The 13935-nt window shown below is 67.5% G+C and overlaps 2 protein-coding genes and 2 non-coding genes across 4 annotated transcripts in view; 1 reads left to right on the top strand and 3 right to left on the bottom strand.

Moving 5' to 3' along the window:
• The window catches only part of SCAP (SREBF chaperone), a 119289-nt gene that overhangs the window by 92804 nt on the left and 12550 nt on the right, over positions 1–13935 (top strand). The window lies entirely within an intron of this gene.
• Positions 3745–12425, bottom strand: TBRG4 (transforming growth factor beta regulator 4). The gene is made up of 10 exons (XM_058045500.1): positions 12081–12425; positions 10436–10750; positions 9739–9910; positions 8949–9106; positions 8352–8462; positions 7892–8036; positions 7100–7351; positions 5604–5715; positions 5067–5181; positions 3745–4097 (listed from the first exon to the last, which is right to left on the bottom strand). Exons 1-10 carry the CDS (start codon positions 12423–12425, stop codon positions 3972–3974), a joined length of 1851 nt encoding a protein of 616 aa, XP_057901483.1. The 3' UTR covers positions 3745–3971.
• LOC131094868 (small nucleolar RNA SNORA5) lies at positions 6658–6791 on the bottom strand. The gene has a single exon (XR_009115807.1). It is a non-coding gene; the product is annotated as a small nucleolar RNA SNORA5 (small nucleolar RNA).
• On the bottom strand, positions 7539–7672 carry LOC131094861 (small nucleolar RNA SNORA5). The gene has a single exon (XR_009115806.1). It is a non-coding gene; the product is annotated as a small nucleolar RNA SNORA5 (small nucleolar RNA).

Genomic DNA, 13935 nt, shown 5'->3' with positions numbered 1-13935 from the left:
CCCGCTCCATCTTCATCCTCCTGCTCCATCCTCATCCTCATTCTCATCCTCATCCCCCCGCTCCATCCTCATCCTCATCTCCCCGCTCCATCCTCATCCTCATCCTCATCCCCCCGCTCCATCCTCATCCTCATCCTCATCCCCCCGCTCCATCCTCATCCTCATCCTCATCTCCCCGCTCCATCCTCATCCTCATCCCCCCGCTCCATCCTCATCCTCATCTCCCCGCTCCATCCTCATCCTCATCCTCATCCCCCCGCTCCATCCTCATCCTCATCCTCATCCCCCCGCTCCATCCTCATCCTCATCCTCATCCTCATCTCCCCGCTCCATCCTCATTCTCATCCTCATCCCCCCGCTCCATCCTCATCCTCATCCCCCCGCTCCATCCTCATCCTCGGTCTCCATCCTCATCCTCCCGCTCCATCCTCATCCTCCGGCTCCGTCATTCCCGCCCTGCCCCTCATTCCCCGCTCCCTCCTCATCGTCGGGCTCTGTTCCTCATCCCCCGGCTCCATCCTCATCCTCTAGCTCCACCATTGCACCTCTGTCCTTCATCCCCCACCTCGACCCACCTTTCCCTCCGCTCCATCCTCATCCTCCCATCCTGCAGCCCTCCCCGCTCCGTCCTTCATCCCCGGCTCCATCCCCATCCCTCCATGGCTCCCGCTCTTCCTTTCATCTCTCCGTCTCCACCCTGGCGGCTCCGTCCTTCATCCCACCGGCTCCATCCTCCCGTTCCATCCTCATCCTCCCGCTCCGTCCTTTCCGCTCCGTCCTTCATCCTTCCGGCTCCGTCCTTCATCCCGCCGCTCCGTCATCCTCGCCCCGCTCCATCCCCGTTCTCCGGCCCCATCCCGCAGCCCCGCGGCCCCGCTCCCGTCCTTCCTCTGCCTCCTCAGCCTCGCTCCGCCCGGGCCTCACCTGCCTCCGCTCCCTCCGGCATCCCGCTCTGGCTCTGGGCCGCGCCCCCCCCGGCTCCCGGCCGCTCTCCGGGCTGGGCGCTGCGCCCCGGGCCGGCCCGCCCCGCTCCCCCCGCTCCGGCTGCGGCGGCGGCGCGGGAGCATCGGCGGGGCTGCGGCGGGGGCGGGGGCCCCGGCCCGGCTGATGTCAGCGGGAGCCGCGTCCCGCCCGGCCCCGCTCTGTCGCGACAGAGGCTCCGTGCCCGGGGGCGGGGGCGCGGGCCCACCCAGCGCTTGCATCAGCTCCGGGGGGGGGGGGAAGGGCGGGGCCCGGCCTCAGTTTCCCCCACTTTGTCTCCTCAGAAAGGGGGATGAGCATCCCGGGGCGGGGGGCACGCGGGGCGGGGCCCCCCAAAGCGGCTGCGCGGGCCTGGTGGCACCGGGGGGGACACGAGGGAGCCGCGCGTCCCCTCCGTGTCCCCCCCGTGTCCCCGAGCACCGGGATCAGCGCGGGCATTGTCCCCCGGGCCGGCCGTGCCCGCGCCGCCGGTGCCAGGCACGGCCCCGGGCGGTGACTCAGCAGCCGCTCCCGCCCGCCGGGTCCCCCCCGGCACCGTGTGTGTCCCCTCTGTCACCGTGCGTCCCCCCTGGTCACCGTGTGTGTCCCCCTTGTCACCGTGCGTCCCCCCTGGTCACCGTGTGTGTCCCCTGTCACCGTGTGTGTCCCCCTGTCACTGTGTGTCCCCCTTGTCACCGTGTGTGTCCCCCCTGTCACTGTGTGTGTCCCCTGTCACTGTGTCCCCTGTGTCACTGTGTGTGTCCCCTGTGTCACCGTGCGTCCCCCCTGGTCACCGTGTGTGTGTCCCCTGTGTCACCGTGTGTGTCCCCTGTGTCACCGTGCGTCCCCCTTGTCACTGTGCGTCCCCCCTGGTCACCGTGTCCCGTGTCACTGTGTCCCCTGTGTCACCGTGTGTCCCCGTCACTGTGTGTCCCCTCTGTCACAGTGTGTCCCCCCTGTCACCGTGTGTCCCCCCCAGCCGCCCGTGTCCCCCTCCCTGGGGCCCGAGGGGTCCCGGTGGTCACTAACCCGTCCCATTGTGTCACCCCCAGGGCCGTCCTGAGCCCCTTTGTCCCCCTGCCCCGTGCAGGGACTTGTGACCCCACAGGGACACGGCCGGGATGTGACACCCCCCCCCCCCCCAAGGCAGGGACACCCCCGGCCCGCGGGGTCCCGGTGCCCCCGGTGCCCCCCCCGAGCCAGCCCCGGCCGCTGTCCCCGTGCCCCGGGGACAATCCCGGGATAATCGGGAATCAAGGCCGCGGGCGGCTCCTGCTGCCGATCCCGGCTCAGACCGGCGGCCCCGGGGACAGGGCACGGGGCGGTGGGCACAGCCACGTGCCACCAACAGCGATGGCACCGCCCCCGTCCAGTGCCACCCCACCCTGGTGTGGATGGTGTCACCATTCCCAATGTCACCCATTCCCAATGTCACCCAGCTCCGCTGCCACCCGTCCAGTGCCACCCCACCCTGGTGTCACCATTCCCAATGTCACCCATTCCCAATGTCACCCAGCTCCACTGCCACCCCATCCTAGCGTCACCATTCCCAATGTCACCCAGCCCCAATGTCACCCATTCCCAATGTCACCTGTCCCTACCATCACCCACCTCCAATGTCACCTGGCCCCAGTGCCACCCCATCCTGGTGTCAGCTATTCTGTGTCACCATTCCCAATGTCACCCATTCCCAATGTCACCCAGCTCCGCTGCCACCCGTCCAGTGCCACCCCACCCTGGTGTCACCATTCCCAATGTCACCCATTCCCAATGTCACCCAGCTCCACTGCCACCTGTCCAGTGCCACTCCACCCTAGTGTCACCATTCCCAATGTCACCCAGCCCCAATGTCACCCATTCCCAATGTCACCTGTCCCTACCATCACCCACCTCCAATGTCACCTGGCCCCAGTGCCACCCCACCCTGGTGTCAGCTATTCTCAGTGTCACCATTCCCAATGTCACCCAGCCCCGATGTCACCTGTTCCTGCCATCACCCAGCCCCAATGTCACCCATTCCTAATGTCACCCATCCCTGCTATCACCCATTCCCAATGTCACCATTCCCCATGCCACCCATTCCCAGTGTCACCTGTCCCTGCCATCACCCAGCCCCAATGTCACCTGGCCCCAGTGTCACCCCACCCTGGTATCAGCTATTCCCAGTGTCACCCAGACCTAATGTCACCTGGTCCCTGCTATCACCCATTCCCAATGCCACCCATTCCCAGTGTCACCCAGCCCCAATGTCACCTGGTCCCAGAGTCACCCCACCCTGATGTCACCATTCCCAATGTCACCCATTCCCAATGTCACCTGTCCCTGCCATCACCCAGCTCCAATGTCACCCAGCTCCACTGCCACCCGCCCAGTGCCACCCCACCCTGGTGTCACCATTCCCAATGTCACCCAGCCCCAGTGTCACCTGACCCCAATATCACCCAGCCCCAATGTCACTCAACCCCAATGCCAACCACCATGGATGTCACTTGGCTTCCATGTCACCTGGCATCAGTGTCACCGAGCCCCAATGTCACCTGGCCATGATGCCAACTAGCCCCTACGTCACCCAGCCTGGATGTCACCTGGTCCCAACAACAGCTGGCACAGATGGCAACCATCCCCAATGTCATGTGCCTCCAATGCCACCCATCCCCACTGTCCCCAAAGTCCCCTGTGACACCCGTCCCCAATATGTTGTCCCAAATGACACCTGTCCCCAACGTTCCCGTCCCCAGCGCCACCCACCCTCAATGCCAGCTGTCCCCTGTGCCACCATCCCTGCACAGTTCTGTGTTTATTTGAGCCGTTGGTGACACGGAGCAGCAGTCACACAGTGACACAGGGACACGGGGACCTCACTGTGGGGTCCCCCTTGGGCGCAGTGACCTGGTGACGTGGCCACCTCGCCGTGGTGACGTGGCCACCTGGGCTCAGGCACGGGGCCACCTGGGCATGGTGACCTGCTCACATTGGCACAGGGACAGGGCCAGCCGATGAGGCGAGGCGGGCTAGGTGGCCGTGTCCCCTTGCGCGTCCCCTGCCGTGTCACTGGCCAGGGCCTTGGCCACCTTGTCCTTCAGGTAGGCCACGCGCTGCCGCTCCAGCTTCAGCTCCAGGAACTCGTAGTGTGGCACCTGCAGGGAGGGGACAGCAGGGCTGTGACAGCAGCCGGGGGGTCCCAGCCGTGTCCCCTCCTGTCCTGCCCTGGCTGTGCCACGGGAGGGTGCCAGCGCCCGCCCTGGGAGGTGCCACCACCCCCGGGTGTGACGGTGCCAACGGGAGCAGGGGCTGGCAGTGACCCCGGGGGTGGCACGTGGCTGTCACACCCCCCGGGCTATAATTACCCGCAGGGGTTAATCCTGGATGACCCCACAGGATCAGCTGTCTGTGTCACCTCCCTGTCACCCCCGTCCCCCCCAGCCCCTGGCAGGTGGCCCGGGGGGATCACGGTGGCTCATCCCTGCTGAGCCCCGGGCTGGGGCAGCTGGCAGCCCCCAGGGGGTGACGCAGCCTCCGTGCCAACGGTGCCAGCTGCGCCCAGGTGTGCCAGGGGGACAATGGCACCCGGCCGGTGGCACCAGGGTGGCCACGGGGACTGTCCCCTGGGCTGGGCACAGGTGAGGGCACACCTGAGTCCTGGGGACACCTCACAGCATGGGGGTGGGCTCTGCTCCCGAGGGGGAGCTCCAGGTGGCATCTGGGGAACACCTGGGGAGCATTTGGGGAATACCTGGGGAACGTTCTGGGAATATTTTGGGAACACTTTGGGAACATTTTGGGAATATTTCTCCTGAGAAGGGCTGGCAGGGTCCAAGTGCCAGGTTGGTGTGTCACCCGGTGCCAGGCCCAGCGGTGACACTGGCAGTGCTGGGCACACACAGGGGCTGTCAGGGACCCGGGGGGGGGTGTTCCCAGCCCTGGGGTGGGTGTTACAGGGTGTTGCTGGGTGTTGCTGCTGGGTGTTCCTGGGTGTTCAGGGTGTTCCTGGGTGTTCAGGGTGTTGCTGCTGGATGTTACAGGGTGTTGCTGGGTGTTGTGCTCCTGGGTGCTGCAGGCTGTTGTTTCTCGGTGCTGCAGGCTGTTGCTGTGTGTGCCACGCTCACCTCGGCCAGCAGGAAGCCGGCAGCTCGGAGGTGCCTTCGGGCCATGGAGCCCCGGCCCAGCAGCTCCCGGCCCCGAGAGCTGAACTGCGGCAGCTCCCAGCGCAGCACGGCCACCCTGGGGACAGGGACAGGGACACTGAGCGTGGGGACACCAGGGACAGGGACAGGGATGGACACTGAGCATGGGGACACCAGGGACAGGGACAGGGACAGCCGTGAGCACGGCCACCCTGGGGACAGGGACAGGGAGGGACACTGAGCACGGGCACCCCAGGGACAGGGACAGCCGTGAGCACGGGCACCCCAAGCCCACAGAGATGGCCCTGCGGTGCCCGAGCTGTGCCCCTGCCATCACCTCCTGTCCCCTTGCAGTCCCATGTCCCCTCCCTGTCCCCCTCCTGCCACCTCTTCTCCTCCACTGGCCCTTTCTATTCCCCCTCCTCATCCCCTCCCTGTTCCCCTCCTCTTCCTCCCCTTGTCCCCCCGTCCCCTCCTGTCCCTCCCCTCCTCTGCTGTCCCCCTCCTGTCCCCTCGCACCTCCTGGCCCCCGGTGGCAGTGGCTTTGTCCCCTCGGAGTGGGACAGGTGGGGAGCACTGTAGTCCCTCACGGGCAGAGGTTTGTTGTCACTGTCCAGCACCGCCTCGGCATCTGCAGGGACAGAGGGGACAGGGGACTCAGAGCCACCCAGGGGGACAGTGTGTCCATGGGGAGGGACAGGGACTCAGAGCCACCCAGGGGGACAGTGTGTCCATGGGGAGGGACAGGGACTCAGAGCCACACAAGGGGCAGTGACCCTGGGGAGGGACAGGGACTCAGAGCCACCCCAGGGGGACAGTGTGTCCATGGGGAGGGACAGGGACTCAGAGCCACCCAGGGGGACAGTGTGTCCATGGGGAGGGACAGGGACTCAGAGCCACCCAGGGGGACAGTGTGTCCATGGGGAGGGACAGGGACTCAGAGCCATCCCAGAGGGACAGTGTGTCCATGGGGAGGGACAGGGACTCAGAGCCACCCAGAGGGACAGTGTGTCCATGGAAGGGACAGGGACTCAGAGCCACCCAGGGGGACAGTGTGTCCATGGGGAGGGACAGGGACTCAGAGCCACACAAGGGGGACAGTGTGTCCCTGGGGAGGGACAGGGACTCAGAGCCACCCAGAGGGACAGTGTGTCCATGGAAGGGACAGGGACTCAGAGCCACCCAGGGGGACAGTGTGTCCATGGGGAGGGACAGGGACTCAGAGCCACCCCAGGGGGACAGTGTGTCCATGGGGAGGGACAGGGACTCAGAGCCACACAAGGGGGACAGTGTGTTCATGGGGAGGGACAGGGACTGAGAGCCACCCAGGGGGACAGTGTGTCCATGGGGAGGGACAGGGGACTCAGAGCCACCCCAGGGGGACAGTGTGTCCCTGGGGAGGGACAGGGGCTCAGAGCCACACAAGGGGGACAGTGTGTCCCTATGGAGGGACAGGGACTCAGAGCCATCCAGAGGGACAGTGTGTCCATGGGCAGGGACAGGGGACTCAGAGCCATCCCAGGGGGACAGTGACCCTGGGGAGGGACAGGGACTCAGAGCCACCCCAGAGGGGCAGTGTCCGTGTGGATGCAGCTCCCCAGGTCCCATGGCAGGGGACAGGGGACACGTGGAGCACGGGGCTTGCTGTGGCAGCCGGTGGCCGGTCCCCGACACTGAGGGACAGGGACCGAATTTGACTGGGCTGCAGAGGGTGGCAGGGGTGTGACAGGGAAAGGTGACACGGCTGGAGGGCGACAGGGCTGAGGGGGGACACAGGAAGGTAATGGGGGCACAGGGCTGGGGGCACTGGGGTCACAGGGGTGGGGGTGACAGGGCCAGGGGTGCCCAGGGTGGGCGCCAGGGCCTGGGGTGGCACTGGAAGGTGCCCAGGTTGGATGCCCAGCCCCAGGGGTGTCACTGGCAGGTGCCCAGGCAGGTGGCAGAGGTGAAAGGCGGCACTGGCAGGCGCCCAGGCGGGTGCCAGCCCCAGGGGTGGCACTGACGGTGGCACTCACCGATGTCCCAGCCGTACACGGTGCTCACGTTGTACCGGACGAGGTCGGGGCCCCCCAGTGCCCCCGGCAGCACCTCCCGCAGCCACCGCTGCAGCGGGGTGGCCTTGTCCTTGTCCCTGTCCTTGTCCCCGTGCCCCCCCAGCAGCTCGGGGGGCAGGAAGGGCCCCTCGTAGCCTGGCACCTCCAGCCTGGCCGTGGCGTTGATGTGCAGCAGCTTCAGCCACGAGCTCTGTGCCCGCGGGGAGCTGTCGCCTGTGGGACACGTGGGGACACGCTCGGGTGGCACCCGGGGACACAGGAACGGCCCCCAGGTGCCCTGCAGCCATGGAGGGTGACACAGGCTGTCCCCCAGGTGCCCTGCAGCCATGGAGGGTGACACAGGCTGTCCCCCAGGTGCCCTGCAGCCCCAGAGAAGCCCCCAGCCCTGGCACCCCAGACCCCATGTCTCCAGTGGCATTGACCCCCCGGGTCCCACGGGAGGGGACACGGGGCTCGTGGGCACGGAGGTCACTGTGGCAGCCGGTGGCCGGTCCCCGCCATGGGGGGACAGGGACCGAATTTGACTGGGCTGCAGAGGGTGCCAGCACACCTGGGGACAGGTGACCCTGTGGGGCAGGACAGGTCACCCTGAGGGACAGATGACCCCGAGGGACAAGTGACCCCCAGCCCTGTCCAACCCCTGGCTCCCAGCCCAGGCTGTGCCCAGCCCCCTGTGACACTGGCAGGTGCCCGGGCTGTGCCCAGCCCCCCGTGCCCAGCCCTCTGTGCCCACCTCCCCTGCCCTTGGCTCACCTCTCAGCCGTGCCTGGAACTCGGGGCACAGCACCTGGCACAGGTGGGCTGCCCGGGGCTGCTGCAGCACGCACAGGGACCACACCACGTCTGCCAGCAGGTGCACGTCCAGCTGCTGCTCCTGGCCCTGCAGCCGCTCGTGGATCTGCAGGGGACACACCGAGCCCAGCTCAGCCACACAGCTGTGCCCGTGCCCCCCGGGGGGCTGCAGGGCCCTCTCAGTGACCCTGGCACCCATCCAACAGCCCCTGTGCCGTGGGAACGTGCCAGGGGAACACCTGTGCTCTGCGACGGGTGACAGCTTGGGGAGGAGGATCCAGGGCCTCTCCCAGTGCCCAGAGAGGGAGCTGGGGGGCATTTGGGACACCTGGAGTGCCAGGACATGGGAAAAGGGGAGTTTGGGAGGCTCTGGGGGGGTCTCTGGGGTCCCTCCCCACCCAAACCAGCCCCGGGACATCACCATGGAGAAGAACTCCTCGCTGGAGCTGGGCTGGAAGTTGAGGCGGGCGAAGGAGACGAGGATCCCGCAGAGCTGGGTGAGGGTCAGGCTCTGGGAGTTATCCAGGCAGTACTGCGGGGAAAATGGGAATGTGGGGCTGGGAAATGGGAATGTGGGGCTGGGAAATGGGAATGTGGGGCTGGGTGAGGGTCAGGGAAACAGGAATGTGGGGCTGGGAAATGGGAATGTGGGGCTGGGAAATGGGAATGTGGGGCTGGGTGAGGGTCAGGGAAATGGGAATGTGGGGCTGGGAAACGGGAATGTGGGGCTGGATGATGGTGATGGTCAGGCTCTGAGAGTTATCCAGGCAGTACTGCAGGGAAAATGGGAATGTGGGGCTGGGAAATGGGGATTTGTGGGGCTGTCCAGAACGGGAAAAACGGGAATGTGGGGCTGTCCAGAAAGGGAAAAACGGGAATGTGGGGCTGTCCAGAACAGGGACAGGAGGGACACGTCCCCCTTGTCCCCAGGCCCAGGTGAGGTTCCCCCTGTCCCAGGTAAGACCCCCCCCGTCCCCCCAGGCCCAGATAAGGTCCCCCCCTGCCCCCCAGGGCTCACCTGGGCCATGGCCTCGGCCAGGGGCCGGCTGAGCCAGCGCAGGCTGCCGAAGGAGCGGGCACAGCGCAGCACCTGCGCCGGGCTCAGGCTGCCCAGCTGGGGCTGCAGCTCCAGGGCCAGGCGGTGCAGCACCTGCGGCTGCTGGAAACTCAGCTTGCCTGGGACAGGGGGCACAGCTCAGCTCGGGGGGCTGCGAGCGCCCCTGCCCTGTGCCCCCCGTGCCACAGGCGACAGATGGGGACGGCCACCTGGAGAGGAGAGGCTCCAGGGACACCCCAGAGTCCTGTGCCCCCCGTGCCACAGGTGACAGATGGGGACGGCCACCTGGAGAGGAGAGGCTCCAGGGACACCTGAGAGCCCTCCCAGCGCTGAAGGGGCTGCAGGTGAGCTGGGCAGGGACACCCAGAGTGATGGAATGGCCTCACGCTGAGCTGCCAGGGGTTGGGGACACCTGGAGTGACAGGACACCTGGAATGGCCTCCTCCGTGACCCTGGGCTGGCCCACAGTGCCCAGCCCCTGCTCCCACCCAGCACTGGGGTAACCCGCTGGGAACAGCTGCTCGGGCCCACCTGGCTGGCACAGGACGGGTTTGGGCCCCCAGTGCTCACCTGGATTCCCCCACCCACTGCCAGCCCAGCAACTCCCAGCCCTGGGACAGTGACACCAAAGCAGGATTGTCCCCAGGCCCCGCAGGTGTCCCTGTCACCCGGCCCAGCAATTCCCAGCCCCGGGACAGTGACACAGGACCAGGACTGTCCCCAGCCCCCCTGCAGCGTCCCTGTCACTCACTGAAGGCGAAGAGCAGGTCGGTGAGCACGGGCAGGGGCAGCTCAGCAGGTTTCTGCAGCAGGTGGTAGCTCAGGGCCCGCAGCAGGGGCACGCAGCGGCGCTGCTGCAGCGCCAGGGCCAGCGCCACGCGGCGCAGCTCGTCGGGGTCAAACTGCTCTGCCAGCTCCAGGGCCTGGGGACAGGGACAGGTGAGACAGGGACAGGTGGGACAGCTGAGACAGGACAGGTGGGACAGGACAGATGGGACAGGGACAGGTGAGACAGGGGCAAACTGCTCTGCCAGCTCCAGGGCCTGGGGACAGGTGGTACAGGGACAGGTGAGACAGGGACAAAGTGCTCTGCCAGCCCCAGGGCCTGGGGACAGGTGGGACAGGGACAGGTGAGACAGGGACAAACTGCTCTGCCAGCCCCAGGGCTTGCCAGGGACAGGTGAGACATGGGACAGGCGGGACAGAGACAGAACTGCTCAGCCACCTCCAGCGCTTGGTAGAGACAGGGACAGGTGAGACAGGTCACAGGTGGGAGAGGGGAGACAGAGGACAGGTGGCCCCGCTGACCCCAGGTGACAGCCCCAGCCCAGGTGGCACCCCTGACCCCAGGTGGCCCCGCTGACCCAGGTGACAGCCCCAGCCCAGGCTGAGGCCCGGCTCCCCCCCAGTGCCACCCCCCGTGCCAGCCCCAGGCGCGCAGGCCCCACCTTGTCCTCCAGGCGCTCCATGAGGGCGGGGGACAGGTGTCCCACCTTGGCCATGAGCGTCACCACGGCGCGCGCGCCCTCGAGCTCGGTCCAGCGCAGCTCCAGCTTGCGCAGCACCTCGGGCAGCAGCGGCCCCGGGGCGCCCTGCCCCGCCAGCTGCTCCGCCAGCTGCACCAGCCGGCGCAGGGGCAGGCGCCGCAGCCGCCACAGCACCTCCTGCTCCACCGAGCGCACCTGGCGCCCGCCCCGCGCCAGCCCCAGCGCCGGCAGCACCCGCAGCAGCTGCAGCAGCGACGAGTTCCACACCTGGGAGATCTGCGGGGAACGGGGACAGGTCAGGGACAGGGGGACAGGAGACGTGTTCCACACCTGGGAGATCTGCGGGGAACGGGGACAGGTCAGGGACAGGGGACAGGCGTGTGACATGGGCACAGGAGGCGTGTTTCACACCTGGGAGATCTGCGGGGAACGGGGACAGGTGAGGGACAGGGGACAGGTGAGGGACACGGGGACAGGAGGCGTGTTCCACACCTGGGAGATCTGCGGGGAACGGGGACAGGTCAGGGACAGGGGACAGGTGAGGGACAGGGGACAGATGAGGGACAGGGGGACAGGAGGCGTGTTCCACACCTGGGAGATCTGCGGGGACAGGGGACAGGTCAGGGACAGGGGACAGGTGAGGGACACGGGGACAGGAGGCGTGTTCCACACCTGGGAGATCTGCGGGGAATGGGGACACGTGAGGGACATGGGGACAGGTGAGGGACACGGGGACAGGAGGCGTGTTTCACACCTGGGAGATCTGCGGGGAATGGGGACAGGTCAGGGACAGGGGACAGGAGGCGTGTTCCACACCTGGAGATCTGCAGGGACACGGGGACAGGTGAGGGACATGGGGACAGGTGAGGGATATGGGGACACCAGCCCTGTTCCACACCTGCGAGATTTGAGGGGACAGGGGACATGGGGACAGGTGTGACACAGGGACACCAGCCCTGTTGCACACCTGTGAGTTCTGCAGGGGATGGGGACATGGGACAGGTGTGAGACAGGGACACCAGGTGTGTTCCACACCTGGGAGATCTGCACATGACACAAAGACAGGTGTGACACAGGGACAACAGCCCTGTTCCACACCTGAGAGATCTGCCACAGGGAGAGCAGATGTGGGGCAGATGTGACACAGGGACAGTCAGTGTGAACTTGGGACACCGCTCCTCTACCTGTGCCACCTCCCAGGCGTGCCCTGAACCCGCTGGGGGGACCTGGGCACTGCCACCCTGTGCCCCAGGTGTGCCCTGAGTGCTCAGGGGCAGAGCAGAGCACGGCAGCCCTGTCCCCAGCAGCACATCCAGGTGTGTCCCCCAGCAGTCACTCCCATCCGTGTCCCCACACCCCCAGCCCTGTCCGTGTCCCACCTGTGCATCGAGTGTCCCCGGGAGCTGCTGGAAGCGCGGGTCCCCAGCAGTCCCTCCCACCCCTGTCCCCAGCAGTCCCTCCCAGCCCTGTCCGTGTCCCACCTGTGCATCCAGTGTCCCCAGGAGCTGCTGGAAGCGCGGGTCCCCAGCACTCCCATCCCTGTCCCCAGCACTCCCATCCCTGTCCCTGTCCCCAGCAGTCCCTCCCAGCCCTGTCCGTGTCCCACCTGTGCATCGAGCGTCCCCAGGAGCTGCTGGAAGCGCGGGTCCCCGCGCAGGCTCTCGGTGTCCAGGCGCTGCTCGGTGCTCAGCCGCGCCAGCCGCGCCAGGGCCAGCGCCGCCAGGTTGCTGCTGAGGGCGGCGCCGCGGCCCAGCTGCAGCAGCTCCTGCGCGCTGCCCGCCGCCCGGATCAGCTCCCGCAGCTGCTGCTCCTCGCCCTCGGGCCGGGCCCGCGCCCGCGGCTCCTCGGCGGCCCGGGCCGGCCCGGTGCGCAGGGCGGGCCCCGCGCCGGGCCCCGGCAGCGCCGGCAGCAGCAGCCGCCGGCAGCAGCGGCGAACCAGGTGCGCGGCCATGGGCGCGGCTCGGCGGCACCGGGCACGGCTCGGCGGCACCGGGCACGGCTCAGCGCCGCATCCCGGGACTCTGCGCGGGACCGAGCGTTGGGGGGGCGGCCCACACCGGGACAGCGTCCCGCCGTGCCGGAGCTCCCCCCCGGTGCCGGTGCCGGTCTCACCCCGGCCCGTGCTCTCCAGCCCGGCTCCGCTCCCGGCCTCCCCCCGCTCCATCCCTGGGTTCCGGTTCCCCCCGGGGCTTCCCCGGGCCCGCTTCCCCGGCCCCGTCAGTGTTCCCACAGTCCCGATCCCAACGCCGGTCCCGGTCCCAACCCCGATCCCATCATCGATCTCGGTGCCGGACCCGATCTCGGTCCCGGTCCCGTCCCACTCCCGATCCTAATCCTGTTCCCGTTCCCAATCCCATTCCCGATCCCGTTCCCGATCCCGTTCCCATTCCCGATCCCGTTCCCATTCCCAATCCAGTTCCCGTTCCTGATCCCGATCCAATCCCCGATCCAATCCCCGCTCCCGTTCCCATTCTCAATCCAGTTCCCGTTCCTGATCCCGATCCAATCCCCGATCCCGCTCCCGTTCCCATTCCCGGTCCCGTTCCCATTCCCAATCCAGTTCCCGTTCCTGGTCCCGATGCCGTTCCCGATCCCTCCCCGTTCCCATTCCCGATCCAATCCCCGTTCCCGATCCATTTCCCATCCCCGTTCCCGCTCCCGGCCCTCTCTGACCTCTCCCGCCCGGGCCCCGCGCACGGGCCGCCACCGAGGCGCGTGGTTATGACGTCACAGCGCCGCGGCCGCTCGCCATTGGCCGCTGGTTGCGCCATCACGCGGCGGCGGCGCCTTCTCCGTGACGGGGCGAGAGCGCGGCCGCCATTGGCGCCGGGGCACCCAAGGGGGGGAACCCCAGAGTGTCCTCGCAGTGTCCTCACAGTGTCCCCAGAGTGTACCCCAGAGTGTTCCCCAGAGGGTCCCTGAGACTGTCCCCAGAGTGTCCCTCAGAGTGTCCATCCCGCGGGGTCCCCGCATCCCGGAGGGGCCCGGACCCACCTCTCTGTGGGGCGCCCTCGTGTGGTGGCGGAGGAAACTGCAGCCCCCGCCGCCCCCGAGACCCCCAGTGCCCTCCTGAGACCCCCAGTTCATCCCAGTGCCCCCCCCGAGTCCCTCAGTTCATCCCAGTGCCCTCCTGAGACCCCCAGTTCATCCCAGTGCACCCCCTGGAAACCCCCAGTTCATCCCAGTGCCCCCTCGAGTCCCTCAGTTCATCCCAGTGCCCCCCCCCGAGTCCCTCAGTTCATCCCAGTGCACCCCCTGGAAACCCCCAGTTCATCCCAGTGTCCCCCCGAGATCTCCAGTTCATCCCAGTTCATCCCAGTGCCCCCTCCAGTCCCCCCGTTCATCTCAGTTCATCCCAGTGCCTTCCCCCAGAGACCCCCAGTTCATCCCAGTGCCTCCCAGCGTCCCCCCCCCCCCCAGTTCCCCCAGTGAGGTTATCTGTCAACGATTAATTATCGATT

The sequence above is a fragment of the Melospiza georgiana genome, chromosome 1, assembly GCF_028018845.1.
Source record: "Melospiza georgiana isolate bMelGeo1 chromosome 1, bMelGeo1.pri, whole genome shotgun sequence".
NCBI lineage: Eukaryota > Metazoa > Chordata > Aves > Passeriformes > Passerellidae > Melospiza > Melospiza georgiana.
The sequence above is the reverse complement of the archived record's forward strand: the minus strand, read 5'-3'. Positions and strand labels throughout refer to the sequence as shown.

Bases quoted from the DNA above. Each gene is read 5' to 3' on its own strand.
- TBRG4 (XM_058045500.1), bottom strand. From the start codon at position 12,425: ATGGCCGCGCACCTGGTTCGCCGCTGCTGCCGGCGGCTGCTGCTGCCG. The intron at 8,037-8,351 runs GTGATGTCCCGG...TGTCCCCTGCAG, and splicing joins GCGAGGAGTTCTTCTCCATG to ATCCACGAGCGGCTGCAGGG. The intron at 5,182-5,603 runs GTGCGAGGGGAC...CCCTGTCCCCAG, and splicing joins CTGCCACCGGGGGCCAGGAG to GGTGGCCGTGCTGCGCTGGG.